Source organism: Python bivittatus, unplaced genomic scaffold (genome assembly GCF_059951505.1).
Source record: "Python bivittatus isolate LINGU-HERP-01145 unplaced genomic scaffold, Pbiv_v1 ctg000340_np1212, whole genome shotgun sequence".
Taxonomy (NCBI): Eukaryota; Metazoa; Chordata; class Lepidosauria; order Squamata; family Pythonidae; genus Python; species Python bivittatus.
In genome coordinates this window covers 31,921,781-31,942,182 of record NW_028277056.1, presented here as the reverse complement: position 1 = coordinate 31,942,182, position 20,402 = coordinate 31,921,781, and the positions used below count along the sequence as shown (strand labels likewise).

The 20,402-nt window shown below is 35.2% G+C and overlaps 1 protein-coding gene across 2 annotated transcripts in view; it reads right to left on the bottom strand.

Annotated features, from left to right (window-relative positions):
• ZPLD1 (zona pellucida like domain containing 1) overlaps positions 1–19,976 on the bottom strand; it is a 46,012-nt gene extending 26,036 nt beyond the window's left edge. Inside the window, exons 1-2 of one of the 2 annotated variants that reach the window (XM_007433773.1) lie at positions 19,868–19,976; positions 1,860–2,080 (exon numbers count right to left, since the gene is read on the bottom strand). In XM_007433773.1, the coding sequence (XP_007433835.1) occupies positions 1,860–2,080; positions 19,868–19,973 (327 nt within the window). In that variant the 5' untranslated portion in view covers positions 19,974–19,976. The remainder of the gene's footprint in view (positions 1–1,859; positions 2,081–19,867) is intronic. The other variant, XM_088140863.1, reaches the window with a different exon arrangement.
• Positions 19,977–20,402: the final 426 nt, after the last annotated feature.

The window sequence follows — 20,402 nt, the reverse complement described above, 5'->3', positions numbered from 1 at the left end:
ATTTCACCATCAAACCACTTTGATGCTCTCACAAAGATAACACACTTATCTAGTCCACCTCTAGTTTCTTACTGTCCCTATTTATTACTTTTCACTTTCACCTCCTCTTTTCTCAAAAGGCACTTGTCTACATGCCGCTGCATATCATTTCTGGGGGGAGACACAGTAGCTAACAATGTTGGTGAAAAGCAAGCAGAGAATGCCCTCTCACACTTTCAAATGATGTAGAGTACTACATTATTAGGCACTGCTGGGGAAATACAGTAAATCATAATTGGGCAGGGAGAAATATAGAGATCATTTTTGCATGCAGGTAAAACTTCATTACATTATTTCCAATCAGGGATAGCAATCTTACATGTCATAATGAAGAAGCCAAGGAAGGAAGGAAGGAAGGAAGGAAGGAAGGAAGGAAGGAAGGAAGGAAGGAAGGAAGGAAGGAAGGAAGGAAGGAAGGAAGGAAGGAAGGAATTCTTCTTGGGAGACTTAGGTCTTATGTACTCCTTATTTGTGGAATTGGGATATTCGTTGCCCAGAATGTTTCTTCCTTACCAGCAATCTAAAAGTGTGGGATCTAAATTTAATATACACATCAAATTTAAATCGTATATTAAAATGGCATGTTTATAAATAGAGATAAGCTTTGAAGATGGCTGAGAAATTAATAGGTAACATTTTCCATTTCTGCCCTCCAGTAACAGTTACCTACATATTTTGGCATCATGCCAACTGGGCAATATAAATAAGTCTCATCTCAGTTCAGGAAAAAGGGTCTGGTATCATTTTATTATTGTTGTTTCATAAGTTGACATTGGCCAAATCATGATCACATTCCATAATATATTAAAACAAGAACACAAACAAAACACTCCTTCAGGAGTAAACATTTCTTTGAGATTAATGAAGCAGTCTATCACCAGTCAGAACAATATTGATTTTTAACTCTCTGAGCTTGGTTGTTTGCTTGCAGACATTTCATTACCTGACTAGGTAACATCATCAGTGCTAGTGAGTGTGGAGTTTTCTCCCTGTTTATATACAGTAACCTGCCCTGCCAGTGTTGTGGTCGGGGGTGGGGGTCCTCCTGGTTGTTCCCTGATTAGGGCGTTGTTTTCTGCTTGCTTGTTTCTCTGGTGCTAATCCTTGCCTATCTGGGGGGTGACTACTGGAGGGGATGTGTTCTGTTCTTCTTAGCTTTTTTATTGTCTCTTCTGAATGGTGTGTAAATGTGGTTTATCTCTATGAGTCTACTGATGTCTGAATGCCAAGCTTCCAGGAATTCCCTCGTATTTTTGGATTTAGCTTAGACTAGGATGCTCACAGTTTCCTAGGTGAAACTATGGTTGAGTCTGTCCCTGTGCCGTGAGATTGAGAAGATTAAGAAGTTTTCATCATGTCTTCTGACTGCTAGTTGGTGTTCATGGATGCACTCTACTAGACCTCTGCCTGTCTGTCTTACATAGTGGCTGTTACAGTCCTTACACTGTATGTTGTAGATGACTTATCTAGAGTCATGTTGCAGTCATGAGTCATCTACAGCACACAGTGTAAGGACTGTAACAGCCACTATGTAGTACAGACAGGCAGAAGACTAGCAGAGCACATCCTTGAACACCAACTAGCAGTCAGGAGACATGATGACAACCCCTTAACACCTACAAGCAAACAAGCAAGCTCAGAGAATAACAAGAACTCCACAGTTCAACCCTGAGCTACATATATTCTCTTCTATTGGCATTGATTTTTAAATTTAAAACATTCATATTTGTGTATCATGCCCACATTTTGAATGATGTACTGTTCAACACAATTTTAGATGCCTAACAGTTGTATGGAGCTTCCAAAGATTCTTGCCTTACCATTAAAGAATTTCCACAGGCTTCCAAAGTGCTGAGATTGATTATGAAAATTACGACTGCTGGAAATGTGTTGTTGTTTATAAATCCCCTGCAGTGAGAGTCCCCATGTTTCCCATTTAGTGCTAAATCAGTTTCAGAGTAACCAGAAAACAGGACAGTGCAAAAATTAATCTTCATAGTAATTGCCTGCACTCCACAGTAGACGCTGATATCTTGTTCTGCTGCAATAAAAAAGGGGAACTACTTGAATTATGTTAATTTATATGTTTAAATGTTTGAATTGAATTAAAGAAATAAGGTAATTTAAAATCAGTTTTAAAACACAGACAACATAAGAAGCAAAATAAAAATAATAGCAATATATATAAAACAAATGGAGCTCCCTTGCCAATGAATTCCATCAGATTGTGCCATAACTGAGAAGGCTACACTCTGCATCTTAACAACATGGGTTTAAAGTGGCTTACCTTCATGTACACCCTTTGGATGGTGGGAAAAAGCACAGATTTCATTACCCTCTACATTCAATTAGTTTTCCCACAGTATGCGTAGAAAACAAACCTCAAATATCCCAAAACTTTCAGTAGAGCAGTATATTGGTATCACACATATTTCGCAGATAATACTCCATTTTAAATAGCCATGGTAAATAGCAAACATTTGTTTGTTTGTTTAATTTGTATAGCCACCCATCTCAAATCAGTGACTCTGGGCAGCGAACAATTAAAACAGTTAAAACACAGAACAAAAAAGAAATTAAATACAAATAGCAGCCAAGAGATATCATAATCTGTCAGTGTCAACATAGCCAGGAAACTGGGCCTTTCACATACTCAGGACCCAGGCCCAGGCACATAGCCAGGTCTTCAAGGCCTTCTGAAAGCCAGCAGAGTTGGGTCATCCTAATTTCAGGAAGAAGAATGTTACAGAGGGCAGGCACTATGGCAGAAAAGGCATATCTCCTGGTCCCCACTAGCTGACATTCCTTGGCCCTTGGGGCCCGGAGCATCCCCATCCTGCCAGATCAGACTGGACTGGTAGAAACAACTGGGGGAAGACAGTCCCTCAGTTAACCCAGTCCCAAACCATGAAGGGCTTTAAAAGTGACAACCAGCCCCTTGATTGCACCCAGAAATACACTGGCAACCAATGCAGCCCCTGAAGCAGTGGTGTTACATGTGCCGAATAGCTGGCACCATTTACAATCCGTGCAGCTGCATTCTGTACCAGCTAAATCTTCCGAATGCTCTTCAAGGGCAGCCCCATGTAGAGCGCATTGCTGTAGTCCAACAGGAAGTCACAAGGGCATGGGTGACAGTGACAGAGGGCATGAGTGACAGTGAGCAGAGCCTCCATGATTTAATGCAGACATGAATATAAGTTAGCAATAGAATAATTAGAATAAAATACCGGATTTCAGTTTTAAACAGCACCAAAACTTGGGGTTTATAGCCTGAAGGACTCATAGCACAGCTTTTATATACACACACGCACGCTCGCATGCACACACACACAAATGACCTGAAAACAATAATTGATGGAGCAGCCATATAACAAAGAAATCAGATGGTTAATGATTCAGAGTACCAGTTTAATTTTGGCAAATAGCAGGAATAAATTTACAAGTTATAATTTTAGTTAGCACACTCAAGGATGTTGAGATGGCAGAAAGTTTTTTAATAACATTTTAGCACAGTAACAAATGTATATGCTGTATTATAAACTATTATAAAATATATTCAGAATAAATCAGTGCCATTAACTTATCATACGTACATATTGCAACCCCAGATTCTATCCTTCATCATAACCATATTTGTTTAGGACATCTATTTTACTAGTTAGTTGCAGGTGAGGGAGGGAGGGAGGAAGGTATATACAGTACATACGCACGCACACACACATACACACAGATACATACATACACATACACACACACACACATGCAAATAACTGTTGTACAGCTGTAAAAGTTTTACTCTGTCACTTAAGAAATTTTGTGGATAATGAGAAAAGCTACAGGAAAATATAATTGAAATTTTCCCTAAGTCACTTGTCCTTTAATTTTGTTTGAAAAGAAAACAAACAATTTTGACTCTCATCCATATAACAAATTTATTTGAAAATTCCAAGTCCATTTTGTTTTTTTCTGGAAGTTATAAGCAAATATGGGTATTAATATTTTAGATCAGCTTATTGTAAAACAAGTTTTTAAACCATTTGTGTTATTACAAGAGGAATTTGGAATGCCTAAAATTCTGAATAGTAGTACATTCAATTAACACATATCTGTATTTCCCCAATTCTAAATTAGTGTCCCTATTGAAATATGTTTTGGATGACAAAAGTTCACAGAATTTTTTTAAAAAAATAAAGAATAGCACTAATGTGGATACTGCCTATCTGCAGAATTCTGGAATAGAGTTGGTACATCCCATTTCAACAAATGAATAGTTAAGGGTCTTAAAAAATATCAAATATATTTCCTACATCTTAAGATTAGACTAATGCAACAAAACATTGTCTTTCACATTTATTCAGTTCCTTAGAGAATGTTTTAAAATGGCTGTCTGTCAACCTCATTATGTTAGAAATGTAAAATGGAGAACAGGGCACTTACTTATATGATATGGGTTGTATCACTACTGCCTCATTTTGCTTACAATCCAGAAGTGTATTAATATAGTGTCATGAATGTATTTTTGAATTATATATCACATTTTTGGAATTTATCCCTTTATGAGGAGCTATGGTACCAAGCATGGCACAGAGCAAAAAACAAAACCAAACCAAAAAACTACTACTCCTCAACATGGTAAAAAACAGTCCAAACCCAATTTTACAGTTTTGAAACAATGGCATGTGTTTATTTTTTGTTTATGAACTGGCTTTCTACTGATATAACAGAAAAGCTATAAATAGTACTCAGGATTGTACTCAGGATTTAACTATGTGTTTAAAAACAAGGCTAAATTACATTCTTTCCATTTAGTATATGCCATTGTTACTTCTTTTTTCTTTATACTGTTTTTTGTAGTTTTGATTTTTTTTAATTCTTTCTTATATTAAAGCATTAATATTGAATAAGAGGGGAAATATGATATTTTTGTGCCTGAATTAACAACACAAATTGCATTTCCTAATCAAGATGTCACATGGATCACATGTCATTTCTGATCACAAAAGTACCCCTCTCCCTACCTCCATAGAAGTGATGTGATGGCACTGCAATCAGGCTAAGGAGAAAGACTGAACAACAGGTGATCCAAGACATGTGTGCATACATGAATGCATATAACCCATGCAGCATTGCCCCATAAACATTGAAGCAAGCAGTTACTATATACTAGATTGTATAAAATGTTTAGAATTCAAAACCTTTGAAGCTTGAAACAGTTGCTCCATATTTTGAACAGGTTGTTGTCGCTTTTCTGGAAGTGTTTTGAGTCTGAAATGGGCCCATTTAAATTTATAATACTTCCAGAATAGTCATAACATTGTGTTTAAAATTCAAATTTACTGTTCAGTGTCAAAACATTTGCACACTCCTCCTATATTCATGTCTCCAGGCAATTCTTCCATATACAGAGAGCAGTTGGCTGGCTCAAATGGAACAAGCAGGAATTTTTCTCTCACTTATCATATATTGCCAATAGAGTTAATATATTTATGATCTGATATGTTTTGTTTTCCTTTCCTATTTACAGTGCATAATAGAAAATTGAGTTACTCAAAAAGAAGTGATACATTAGGCCTATGTGAATCAGAGCTGATTGGATTCAAATAGTTTTTGGCATTATTTGATTTGAGTTCACCATTTGAGGTAGGAGGCTAAACTGATTCAATTCAGCTGTTTCAGGATTCATTCATAGCTTATACTGCAGAAGATCAAAACAGCTGCAGCTGCTTTGTTTTCATGAGGTGAAAAAGGCATGGGTAATAAAATCATTAGAAAATATTAACCATGGCTACTTACAGCTGGATATCTTCAATGGTTGCATCCCATAAACTCTGAAATGTTCTCTTCCACTTCTTAAGCAGAGACAGGAAGGATTAGAAAACAATAGCTTACCGCCTCTAAATCATCCAGCAAAGGGCCTATATTATGCTGAGCCGATGCAGCAAGTGTCCTAATTCAACTTAAAAATTAAAATAGTGTTTACAGATAAGCTTTTTTTTTTTTTTTTTTTTTTTTGCTTGCTTTCTGGGTTGCCAGCTTATGGTATGACACAAAGGGATTTTTATTTATTTTTATTTATTTATCATATTATCTCACACAAAGTGACTCTGGCCGGCATACAACAATTTAAAAGAATAAATACATACAAACAATTACAAGTAAAAACTATAAAACCACACAAAACAGCACACTGGATTTGCCACTGACTTGCCCTTCTAGACTGCTATAGCCTTCTGATTACTGGTTTTGTGAGGTGCCAGGTGGATTGGCATAGCTAGTTGGCAAGTTGACCCCCAGAATGAATCCTATATCATTCAGGCTAGACGGGATATCAGGTTGAGCAGAGTATATAAGCAAAGACTTTGGGGCAATAAGCTAGCAAAGCAGGAATCTCTGATTCTCACTCCAGCAAAAGCCCCTTTTGTGCACAAGGGACAAATGGAAGAAACCTTCAAGGCCAGGAAATGAATCTTCACCTAGCCAACATTTTCAATAAAGATCGCCATTATATGTTGACAATTTAATATGTTTGCCCAGGAGCCACAGCAGTGGCTGACATAACTGTTCAATGATACTTCTAGGAAAAGCATTTACTTGTGTTCTAGTCCCACAATACAGCCATCAGTCCTCCTCAAAGACAGCCCACAAGCTCATAAAAAGTACTCGTCACAATCATCATATTGATAAACATTACACTGCTCTCCAAATGTAAGTAATTATCTGTTTCTATGAAGAATACCACATTTTCTGCAGCTCTGGGTCTGCAGAATTAGAAAAGCTTCCCATGCCAGTTGGATTCTTTGCTGTATGCTTGATCTACAAGGGCGGTTTCAATTTTGTTTCTTTAACCTGAAGAGTCTTCAGAGTAAGCTTTGCCCTACACAGCTGCACTACCTTTTCCAGAGTTAAATCAAGATGATCTAAAGTCTTTACTGACATCTGGGCATGCCATGCCTAACACAACCTGGTCTTTGATCATGGAGTCACTTAGAGTGGGTCAAAATTACAATCAGCTTTAAGTCTGTGAGGAATTCTTCCAAAAATGCCCTTCTTTTTGAAATTTTCTGTGAGATATCTAAAATGACTTACTTGTTTTTGATATGAAATATAGTGCAGATTTTTGCAAGATACTTTCAAAGTGTCTTTTCTTTTCTTGAATAAGTTGCATACCATTAAAATCATCAACTGCCTGTTCACCCACACTGAGGAAAACTGCTATTTTCTGTTCAGGTTCTCATTCCTTTTTTGACTTCAAAATGTTTTTGCCTGCCAGTGAGTTTCATTTTGGCTGTCTTATGCTTTTATTTCTGTCAAATGGGTTAGGGTTAGGATTATCGATCAATGGCAACTGATGCTGTTTAAGTCCCATACCCAGTCCTGAATCCTGACTGAAAGAGGTCCAGATAATCTGCCTCTTCCTGGATTCTCTGAAGCTGCTGTATAACCACCTTCTCAACAACCTTCCCTAAGAAGGGAATATTGGAAACTGGACAAAAGTTTTCCAGAATAATTGGGTTTAGCAATGTCCTCTTGAAGAGGGGGTGAAACACTGTCTCTTTAAAAGGCAGTGGGACAACTCCTTCTCTCAGAGAAGAATTCACCACTGCCAGCACCAGCCACACATCATCTCCTGGAGGCCTTGGCCTTAGCCAGCCAAGTTCCTCAGATATTTAAAATGCTGCCTGACACAGAAGGACTGAAGATTATGAGAATGATAGACTTGTGTTTGCTTAGTATTTTAAGTTTTCCTGCAATATATATTTTGAACAATATAATTTCCACCATGCATGCCAACAAGAAAGAGAGACTGTGGATGCTTATCATACATATATGAATCAGTTAACCCATTCAGTGCTTTTACAAACGTAGGCCATGAAATAAAAGTGCAAATAAGAAAGGGATGTCCTTTTGCTAAGCTCAAAAGGCATATTTTATTCAGATCTTAACTAACACTCACTAAGATTCTATTTACAGCTCAAACCAGTGAAATGTCCCGATACATTTGTTACAATAGCCAATAGAGGTCTACTCTAGTACTACTTGCAATACCTATGAAAAGTTAAATCATTATGAATGAGTCTGTTGCTCATCCCAAGCCCCTCAGATGCTTTTCCACAATGCCAAAGCAAATAAACATACAGTACTTCAGATGAACAATTCAGACAATACTGCATCATCTATTCTCTGAGTTTAGCTCTGCAAAATTCCTCAACTCAACATTGTTTGCCATGGCATCATATTTGCAAAATGAGGCTCAAAATAAACACAATGCTTGACTCTGGTACAGCAACCGTATGTCAGAGTGATATCATGCTTCCTCACAAATCACCACTGTATCTATCACAAACCTAACCCTAACCCTATGGAATTAAAATACTTTTAACCCACACCCAAGGAGTTTCCAGAGTATTTTCACATTTCAGGACAAAGTTGTCACTTATTCAGTGCAAGCTGTATGACTAAAGATCAGATTACATTGTTTCACAATATACTACTAAACAGCTTTCTTCCAAGTTTTCAGCATTGTGATTACTAGCATTGCAAAATTAAATCTAAAAAGAATGAAACCATTCATCCAACTGCTTTGCCATACAGGCATGTTCCATTTCATCTCTGACAACTGGTGAAAAAAGATCCATGATGGTTTGAAGAGCATGGCAACACTGAGGAAGTGGCTTGGTCTACTCTACTGGTATTTTCAATACTAAAAGGTATTTTCAAACCTAAACAACCAGGTAAAATTTGAATCTGCATGGATATAAGATTTCCCAACAGAACTATCAAGTGTGAGAGATACATTTCTCTTAAAGTGGATGACATCATTTCTGATTCAAATAGTGGATGACATCATTTCTGATCCAAAAAGAATTTGGACAAGCTAAATTCTGGTCCAAATCTGTTCTTAATGCTGGCTGCTATCAGTTGGAAATCCATCCAGATTCCCAATATATAATTGTGTTTTATACCCATGTTATTTTTTCCTGCACCTCAGTTTTGGAATGTCTGTCAGCTGCTGAAATATTCCAAAAAGTCATTCTTGTGCTACTCACTAGATTAAAAGACATGTTTAACATTAGTTATGACATCTTGGTGTTTGGTGCCACTTCATGTGAGCATAGTTCTCACAGTTTTGAGCACTTGCATAATCTCAATCTGAATCTTAACTAGAATAAATATGAATTTAACAATTGTTAAAATTCTTTGGCTATTGTGTTCTTGGCAGATAGTGTCTTGGCAAATCCCCACAAGGTAGAGGCCATGAAAAGTGCAATATCAACTGTTCCCACTAATATATGTAGTCTGTTGGGATTCCTGGCCTTGCAATTTTATCTCAGAATCTCAGAAATCTAACAAAAAAAGATTACACGTGGGAATGCCTACTACTTGCCTGTGATGTTGTCATGTCATATTTTGATCTAGGAAAGCACACTGAGCTCTTGGTGGATGACAGTCATATTAGCTGTTGGAGCTAATTAGCTGTTAGGATGGAGTACAATCCTCACACAAATCTCATCACAAGGCAAAGTCTACAGTGTTATGCCAACAAGACTTTTACATACCTATGGAACAGAAATATGTTCAGATGTAAAGAGAATATCTTGCTGTTGTCTTGGCATGTTCTAACTTTGATTTGTATGGCTCTTCTTTCACCATCATAACTGATCACAAGCTTCTTGAACCAATATTCAACAACCCATCTTTTCAGCCTCCTCTGCTCAGTAAACACTTATGCTCAAATTTCAACAATATAACCACAAACTCCTTTATTCTTAAGCACAAATTATCCAGCTGGTTATTTCTCCAAAACCCTAGTACTAGATCAGAACATGACACTCTGAGTTTTGTTCAAATGTGTATGAATGTTATTCTGTCCCATGCTGTTTTTAAAGCTTTATCACTTTCAGAAGTAGAGACTGTTACATGACAGGGAAGTAGAAAAACTTTTGGAACAGTGGAAAACACACAATAAAAAACACTTATGAACATTATTGTCCATATAACCTGAAGCACATGTAATACTTGAACAATGTGTCAATATTTTTCATTATGCCAAGCTGTAGATTCACATGCTAAATGTCCCCAATTGCATATTTCACCTCTCCCATCATTACCATGAATTGGGAGCAGTGAAGATTTTTGTTGTTATTAATAGCCAGTATCATGTAATGGAATTGGCCAAACCAGATCTGCCAAGTAATTCCAATGTTAGAAAAAAAAGTGACAGTGAATCACCTTTTCAGAGGGATTTTTTCATTTTGCTAGTTATTTTGGTTTTACATTTCAGTAAATCATGCCTCACTAGACCTATACTAATGGGGAGTGCAGACACTCAAAAAGGTTCTTCACACTTCCACAGCAGATGGTGTTCTTTTACAATAAGAACTGTTCAAATTTCTTAGGAGTTATAGGAAGATTTGTGCTGTTCAAGGATTGTACCAGCTACTGCCAGTTTTGGCAGACTAATCACAACTTAACTGACCAGCTGAACATCTCCCAGCAACATCTCATTTTATTCCAATGGGTGATTGGGCAAAGTGTGTAATGAAACAGTATGCAGATAAATATAAACAGACTTTCAAACTTGAGGACATTATACTTGTAGAAAATATATAGCCTTAAAACAACATTGCCATTCTACCACTTCAGTATCAAAAGATACATCATTATCTTTGCTCAAAGAAGCAGTCATCAAGTCACTAGAACTGTTTCACTATTCCAGCCATTCCATAATACATTTCTAGATGATGATGATGATGATGATGATGATGATGATTCCATCTCAGAAGAAAAAGATTTGTTTGGCACGATAAACTGACTGGTGTCCATTATACCAGCACAAGATAGTCATTCCTATCCCCATTCAACAGCCTCCAGGCTACCTGAAGGGCTGTATCATTTAGAGTAAATATAGTGATTGCTTAGCTTCCATATTATAGAATTTGTGGACAGGGTAGTAGTTTCCATCACAACTTTAGTGTTGGACTATTGTTTACTTTTTTGTCATGATTAGAGGGGAAAGAAGTGATGTGGCATTTTGTTTAATCTATTTTCTGATCCTACACAAGTTCTAAGGAACACCTGTTTAGAAAAATGAATCAGTACAGATTTTAGAATTACAGTAACCAGAGAGAAGGCTTGGAGCCAGCAATAAGACAACATATAAGACAAGGCAGAAATGGTTTAATCTCTTCCAGTATGAATACAGTTTGTTGCAGTGCCTCTTTCATTTATCTTCAAGAAGCGTAGCAATGTGGGGTAAGAATTTAAGATGGATTGTATTTTTGGACTGGAGGAATAATCTCAAATATCATTGAGGCTACCTTGAGACAGAAAGATTCTGGGAAGCAGCAAAGATTATAGATGCTCCCCACCTCCTATTTCATTTGCAATAACCCTCACAAAATCAAACCTGATAACTGCATATATTCCAAACTCAGTGCCATGTTGCTTTTGAGAGAAAAGGGGACAGAGATGGGAAGAGAATGGTAATAGCAATTACTACCATGCCTGGAGTGAAGGGAGAATTATGAATAGATTTTATAGGAAAATCCTTTCCAACTTCTGCTGAAGAACAAAAAATAGACCCCACCCCCACAGATTACTTCCATAGTTCTCTGCATCATTTTCATGGCTCACACATGTACATGTTCAATGGATAACAAAATATTGATCTTGCTTTTAAATGATTTTCAAAGATGTACTCAATAAAATACTTTTGAAAAATGAACAGTGAGAATTATAAAGGAAAAAATGACTGGAAAAACATATATAATTTTCACTGTTCATTTTTCAAAAGTATTTTATTTGGTACATCTTTGAAAATCTGAAGATATTTTTGATTTCTTTAATAATCTAAATATGTCTTAAGAAGCTGCTTTAGCAAAGCTAGAACAATCTTTATCTTCTATACGATGGGCTAAATATTGTTGAACATGAAACATTTGTTAAGCCTCTACGTACTGTAATTATTCTTTGTGCTACACCACTATATGGATCATTAATTTAAACAGAATTTATTGGATCATCATTATGATTTAGTGTTTTTAAAATGCCAAAAGGATTACATATTGACAGTAATCAATATGTCAGAATGAATAATAGTGTTATGTTTTCAATTACCCCATGGTACTAGAATGCTGAATGCAAATATACATTTGTGCTAATTATGGGAAGGAGTGACAGTTATCTCTAGATCAATTTAATAGTGGTTTCTAAAGGACAGTAGAGACTTTATCAATCCAGGAATCTATTGTTAAAATAAGTGAAGGGGAATGGCGGTAACTTAGTAGTAGAACATAAACTTTTCCTGCATAAGATTTCAATCAGTATACCCAGTGAAAAGGAACAGGACTTGGAAGGATTTATGTCTAAAATTTTAAAGAAACATTGCACCCATAACAGACTAACAAAAAAATGTTAGCTTATGTATTTTTAATATTGTTGTTTCCCATGTATGTCCCTGCACAATAAAGTGAAATACAATGAACATTTAACTAAATTATGAAGTGAGATCATACCTTGGAAGAGACATTTGATCTACTGTAAATATAGCATCTGTGATGATGAACTCGGGACTGTGGCCATTATTTCAATCTCCATGCATTTTAGGGCGCCACCTGCACAGAGGCCATACAGATATAATTCTGTCCATCATTTTGGTATAGAATAGACTGAATGATTAGTTTATTTGTATGTCTGGGTATATTCCCAGAGGCCATGATGCAGGCAGACAGAAGTTCAGACACACTAAGAAGAGGACTAGCGTAAAAATACATAAGCTAACATTTTTTTGTTAGTCTGTTATGGGTGCAATGTTTCTTTAAAATTTCAGACATAGATCCTTCCAAGTCCTGTTCCTTTTCACTGGATACTGATTGAAATCTTATGCAAGAAAAGTTTATGTTCTACTACTAAGTTACTGCTATTCCCCTTCACTTATTTTAACAATAGATTCCTGGATTGATAAAGTCTCTTCTGTCCTTTAGAAACCACTATTAAATTGATCCCCCCACTACATTTTGATCTCTATAAACTTTGAATATATACACAGTTCATGTTGTAATAAATGTATTATAGAATCTGCAGTTGGCATTAATGGCATTATTGTTATCATAATTACTTCAATGTATAACTTGCTTATCTGCCAAAAGGGCTAAAATGAAAAAAAACAAAAGAGAGAGAGAGAGAGAGAGAGAGAGAGAGAGAGAGAGAGAGAAAGCCCTAAGGTAGGGTGGCAATTTTTCCATAACTCCTCACCATTTCAGACAACAATACAAAGTAGGTGGGCAATAGGAGTATTTGTGTCTTCTCTCCATTTTCTGGGGGGGAGGTCTTTGTTTCATAAACTTTCTTAATCTTAACCCTATTTTAAGATTAATATTATAGGTCTGCATATTATAAGGTCTGTTGATCTTCAGAAAAAGTACCCCAAGACTATTGCAGAAACTACCAAAAAAAAAAAAAAAAAAGACTCTAGGTATTAAGAAATAAAGTGTCAAAATAATTTTAGAACCCAGTCCAAATTAAACAAAATGCTGAAAAGGAGACCATAAATAGGCATTCAGGGAGACTCAGTCACTCATTCAAGTCTATCTGTTCATTAAGGAAATTGGATCTAACTTGCTTTGAGATATTGGCTTCTTCCTTCTAGATGAAATTTAAAACAGCTGAAACATCTGATCCTTAGTATAACAACTACTTATTAGGTTGATGCTCCAGACATAATGCCTTCTGAAAAAACTTGAACACAATTTCCAGTTTATAATTTGTGTTCTTTGAATATATTGATATATGAAGGCACAATATTGTAAGCAGCATTCAAAGTTTACATTTTAATTCACTATACGGTTTCAGAAGAATCTCCATTTTAAAACCTTTGGCAATAGAATTGGTTCCAGGGAACGGACCACACATCAGTAATCACCACCTATTATTGTTTGTGATTATAGTGCTGTATTTATACTATTTATAGGTCACTGTGAAAGAAATAGCAAAGATCTAGTCCATTGTGAGATGGTGGATATGTAACACTTACATATCCATCATCGAAGAGAAAAGACTGAATATGACTATGGGCCAGTCACATTATAATTTAAAAGTTACTGTCTTATGGCAACAAGAATACATAAATGTTTGGAAATCCCCAAGTATCCAGTGATAAACATTACTGATAAGCTGATTACCAAAAGTTATTATCAGTATTATTGTCCTTTTTATTCAATCAATAAAGTTATAGGGGTATGACTGAGCTTCATTTTGTGATGTATTAAAACACCAGGAGAGAACTTTTGGAAGCAGGTGTTCTGTTTTGTTTTTCTCCCAGTCTTTTGTGCATAAAATCTAAAAGCCAAAAAATTGCTGCAACTGGTAATTAGCATATTTTCACTCATTCACCTCAAATATAGTACTGGAACAATTTGTAGACAATATATGCCATTTATCAAAATACATAAGAATAAAAGGAAACTTAAAGTCCCAAAAATAGCATGGAGAAATAGCTATATATTTCTGGAAGCAATGAAAACAGCTCACAATGTTGTATATTTAAGTGAAAAATATGACTTATCATAATATTATTGAACAATGCTTTCTACTGTGTTCTATATTTAATCATAGATCTGGTTGTAGGGTAGCTAAAGTCTGTGATTCAAAAAATAGAATGGTGATAAATCAATGCCAAAATGAACAGTGCTTCTATTAAGGGATTTACTTATACTGTGCAGAACTATGCACAACCTTCCCATGTATTCCCATTTTACTTATTTATGCATGGGTAAATAATTTTGAAAATAACATGCATATAAAGCAAAAGAATACACTTTTTACCTGACCCTAATCTAGTGGAGTCATTATGGAAGTCTATTTATGTATTGGGAAGACTTTTAATTAATTTTCAAAAATGGTTTAAGGTAAATCTCTTGTTCTGTCTCATAATTAACAGATACACACTTCTGTGTGACCATTTATAGTAAATAAGCACACACACATGCAAAGGTCTACACTTGCTTTGAAAATCTGTGGGTAAAATTAAATTAATGCATCAGCATAAGGTCCATGTTCATTGTGTATAATACTAATGCTACAGAAGCATGGAAGGTCAGCCTTGAACTATCTACTGTGGTATACTTATTTTTATTCACAGAACTCAATGGAACTATTAACAACAATTTTCTCTATAGTGACCCAACCTTAATAAACCCAATCTGCCATGGCCCCTTTTCTACATTCAACCTCAGCACAGAGCTATTTTCTATATTTAAATATTGAAAAGCAAGCATGAGGTCTTGGCTTCCTTTGTTTCAAAGAGGAGAAATGAGCAAAGGTTGAGGATGGTGTACTAGGGTATTAGCATAACACTATATACACAACCTATTCATTCTAAAGACATGGGTGAGAACAACTGCTTCACCTCATTGGTATAGTGAAAAGAATTAACTATCTGACAAAGCTCTGCAGAAGCTAAACAAAATAAAATATTTTAAAAGTATTCTGATACTGAAAACTATTATGTATGCTTGGAAGGATATTGTGGCTATTTTGAATCTTAAGAATGAGTGCAATGCAGACCCTCAGGCAGGAGCTCCTTCACTGTTAGTGTACCAACCCAGCTGGGAAAAGCACTCAGAAAAGCTGCTTCACAATGTGCAGGTACACATACAAAGCACCTCTGATCAAATCATTAGAGCAACTGCATCCTTGCAAGCTTCATATGGCTGCTTTGAAAGTTGCCCTTGGCTGTCTCAGCGCGAATAAAGGAATGCTTTGCACAGCCTTAGAAGTTCTAAATAGCAGTACAACAGGGGAGTCACTTTTACAATTTTTGTTACTCCATTGTAGCTTCTTCACAGTCAACTGTGAACAGTGGTCTGTAAAGACCAAGCCTTAGCATTTAATTTGTTCTCCTTGAGTCTCTGTAAAAAAGCCAAAAATCTGTTTTCCCTGAATCAAGGCATTCTTTTTGTATATGTCTATATGTGTGTATGTATGTGTGTGTGCAGGGGTATGTGTATGGGTGGGTGGGTGGGTGAGTGTTTTAAGATACAGAAAAATGAAACATTAGAAAAGAGCACAAAGCAAACCAAAGAAAGAAAACATATATAGAGAAAGTCACTTGACCCAAATGTTAAACACATCATTAAACATTGATCACGCAGAGCAATATTGATCAGACTTTCCATTATACTGATAGTCAGCCACTTTACAGATGAAAAGTGAATACAGATTGTAATCATGGGGCTGCAGTGTCTTCCCAGCATTGAAGAACAATCTTTTTATCAAACGGCTGCCAACCATTTATAAAATCAGGTTGTGCAGGATAGATTATCAGTGGTAATAACATCTGCAATTTATGGCCTATTACTCCTATTAATATTGGGCATCAACATTGAAAATGGGTTTTATTTAAAAAGGCATCGTTACAAAAATTATGCAATGCATCATCTTTGCATTGGAGCAAAAACATTCAAGTATGTCCCATACCATTCAAAACCAGTCACTCTTTCTGTTTTCATAGATTTAATAATATCATTGTTTGAAGACATAAAGGTTCAGCTAAAAATATGTGATTGGGTATAATCTTTGGAAGAGCTATGTTATTTGAAATTTGATTATTTTTTCCTTGGGTTGCATCAGACACTGTATTTATACAATGAAGAATAACAATTTAAATTATAAATAAACGTTAAATTTATATTAAATCAGAGTCATTGTACATTTGAACCAAAGCATCATGGATAGTAGAAATAATATTGGATGACTGTTTCAATCAAGAGGCTAGTAGATTTCCCTTGCTCCCAATATCATTGTTTATATGATTCAATTAATATTCTGTATTAAATGTATAGAGAGAGTTAAGTTCCTAGTTGGAAGGCATGAAAGCTTTATATAATTCTGATGTAAGCCATCTTGCATACGTGTTCAAAAATAATTTTCTTAACATTTTTATTTTTCAGTGAAGCATAAGCAATAACATATCTATCTGTCTGTCTGTCTGTCTGTCTATCTGTCTATCCATCCATCCCTTAAAGGCATTTAAACCAATACTTTCACAGAATGTATTTTCATATATAAATTTTTAAAATCTTAAAACTTGTATCTTTTCATTTGGAAAAAATGGATCTTTTAATAGTGATGTGTTTAAATACTAACTCAAAAATGTGGGCCAATGTAGAAATTGATAGTACTATTGAAACATGTACAGCTATAGCAATGGAGCCTATTTTATTTATCCATTATCTAAAGATTGAGATACTAGAAAATAGTCTAAAAAGAACAAATCTGATGTGGAGTTGAGTGTACTCATGTGAAGGATTTAGGAGTCACTATATTTTCAAACTCTGATATATAACTTTACATTACTTGCTATGTATGAGAGTTAAATACAGATGGAATAGTACTGTGATTTAATAAGTGATCTAAAGTTTAAAATTTCCAGCCATAATAAATAGATATTCAAAACACATTTGTTATATATCTAAATAATCCTTACTAGAACCATATAATGAATAAATGCATTTATTAACTTAATCACCAATATTAAAATATATCTTCTGAATCACCTATTTCTTGCTGTATCATAAATTCTGAGTACTTATTAATCAAAATAAAGTCAATTTCTATTGGGATGTCCAAATGAGGCATATTGAAAATGAAGTACAGGGACTTCTCTTGCTCCTCAGCCAAGATGGATAATCTTTTTCTAAGTGGGAAATTAAAACCATCATCATCAAGTTGCTCTTCCTTGAATTCAATCTTCTGGCAATAAATTTTCCCATAGCACCTGGTACAAAAAAACCTTCTTCACACCATAAACTACATATAAACAAAAAACTGCCAGAAAAAGAATTCAGACTTTTTTTTAATTAGTTATAAGATGACCTTGCCTCAGTAACTTTCACTTCTAAACTGTCAAAGGGTCAGGGGGGAGCAACTGGGGAAAAAATCATCATCTTTGCTTTCTATTTGAGAGATCTCACTTGGCAAGAGAAATGCAGAAATTTCACAAGAGCAGGACACAGGGGTAGAGCTAAGTGGAAGTGGAAACCAGCTTCAAAAGTAGCTTCTATTTCAAGCGTCCACTTGTCCAGCAGTGAAAGAAAATTAGATATAATTTTTTTCCCCTGAATGCTGCTATGGGCTGATCTTGCTCACCATTATAAGAATTGTTTAGAAACTGGAAATGATCTCTGTGATACAAATCTCATAAATGGGTCACTTCAGCTTGAATCTCTGTTTCCTTTCAAAACTTTTTCCACATCTGGAGCACAGTGTTTATCAGAATGTTCAAACAGAGTACTTCTTGTTTTATGTGAATTAGTCATCAAAGTCTTCTGCTCTTCCATGTTTTGATCTAAAGCATTATATCAAGTTCTAAATCTTCACATTCAAACTATGCACAAAGGGTTTTATCTGCATGAATTCATTCATTCTAAAAGTTAGTAAATAATGTGAAAGAACTTTCAAGACAATCAGAAACCCAGCTTGACTTTCTTCTTTTTCTTTTGGGGCTCAGAACCAGCTTCAGATGGAAGTGTTGGCCGATCAGAGGAGCAAGCAGGATCTTTGTTTTTGGGCCATTTTTATTTTGGGCCAATAATAAATGGTCCATAAGCTGGCTGTTTAGACAGAAAAAAGGCATTTTTTTTCTTTTCCCCATTAAACAATAAAGCAGTCTAGAAGTAAGGAGATTACCATTTAGTCCAGAATTCTAACTCCTAAAGTCAGCATTCCACCACATCAAACAGAAGTCACAAATCATTTTCAATTATTCAATCCTAAATGCTCAGATTCACTAAGCACTGTAGCTATTAACATTAGGATTTAATGGATTTTAAATTTCTTTTTAGAGTCAATTATTCTTCTGCTTTATTTTGTAGTTATCTTTTTTTCTGAGATCAAGTATAGGCTATCAATTATTTTTAAAATGCTGTGCTGTAAATTGGACAGTGTAATTTAATATATGAAGATAGGATTAAGCAAACCATCCTGAAGGGATATTTTAATAGATCAGTTCTATAGCTTTTACATGTCATGTTAACTCGGGAGCAGAAAGAACTCCACTAACCATTTATTGAACATGCCTCCCTTTGATTTAGCAGTCTCAAGATGGCAAAAGAATGCAAATTTACATCATTTGACTTTCTGACTCAAACTATTGTGTACATAAGGTTCCAATATTCTATTCATACTCCTGCCTTGGAACTTTGTAATGTTTACTGGTAAAGTCAGTAAGACATTTTAACTGAGAGTCATCGATAGTTTTTAATTTTTTATGATCAAGACTCTTAGGATAATATTCTTACATAATGATAGTCTCAGAACTAGCAACTACATCTAGAGCATTAGGCATAGAAGACCTGATTTGTATTGTGAACCTGACTACACAGTGGAAGACTTTTTGACTCACTCATCCTCCCTATCATTTGAATCTAGATTTTGAATCCATTCAGTCTTAAAAACAAAAATCACGAATATTCTAATTGTGTGACTGTCTAGAATCTTCCACTATTGTTAGAAATAAATAACATCAACATTATCACTCATTTTTACTAAATGAGGTAATGTGAACACTTTTTTGATCAATGAATTAATGTATTAAACTCACTGTTTTCATGATAACATGAAACTTATTTTTATTTTTATTACCAGGGGCCGTACCTGCATGAAGCAGAGGTGATATTTCTATGCTTCTTCAAAGGAATTCAGTCACTTAATGAGTACTCTCCAAATACTTCTTTGACTACAAAGTTCAGCATTCATTACAAATAAGCATACTTCCAGCGCAGGGGAATAAAAACTTTACAATTAAAATATTGTAGTAAAGACTTACCAGGAAACCTGCTATGTAAGTTAGCATCACAGTTGTATCCATTGAATTGTGCAGTCACTGAAAGCAATTTTACAGACAGCAGAAGCAGGAGCCATATTTGTTCCATTGCAAAACCTAGTAAAACATTAGGCAGTTCATATCTGAGGTTTCAGAACAGGCTGCTAAACTTTGTCTGAATTTAAAGCAGCAGACTACAATTCAAGTAAAGTAGTTCTTATAGAATGTGAATTTCTGCTTGTAATTCCTTAACTAAGAGAACTCTATTTTCATTCTTCTTGCAGTCCATTCAAAATATTTTATTGTATATTTTATTTTCTGCTATTCTTTTCAATTCCTTTCTTTCTTAGACTTAGAACACCTGTGTACTCAATGCTATGTGGGATTGTGGGCACAATGTTTGGACATATTTATTTTTCTTCAAGCCATAACAAAGGATGACTGGATTATTGTGATTAGTGAGACTTGTTCTAATAGTTGGTTGTTGTTTATAAATATCACTGTTCAGGTCATTTAGAATAATAGTAAGTAATATACT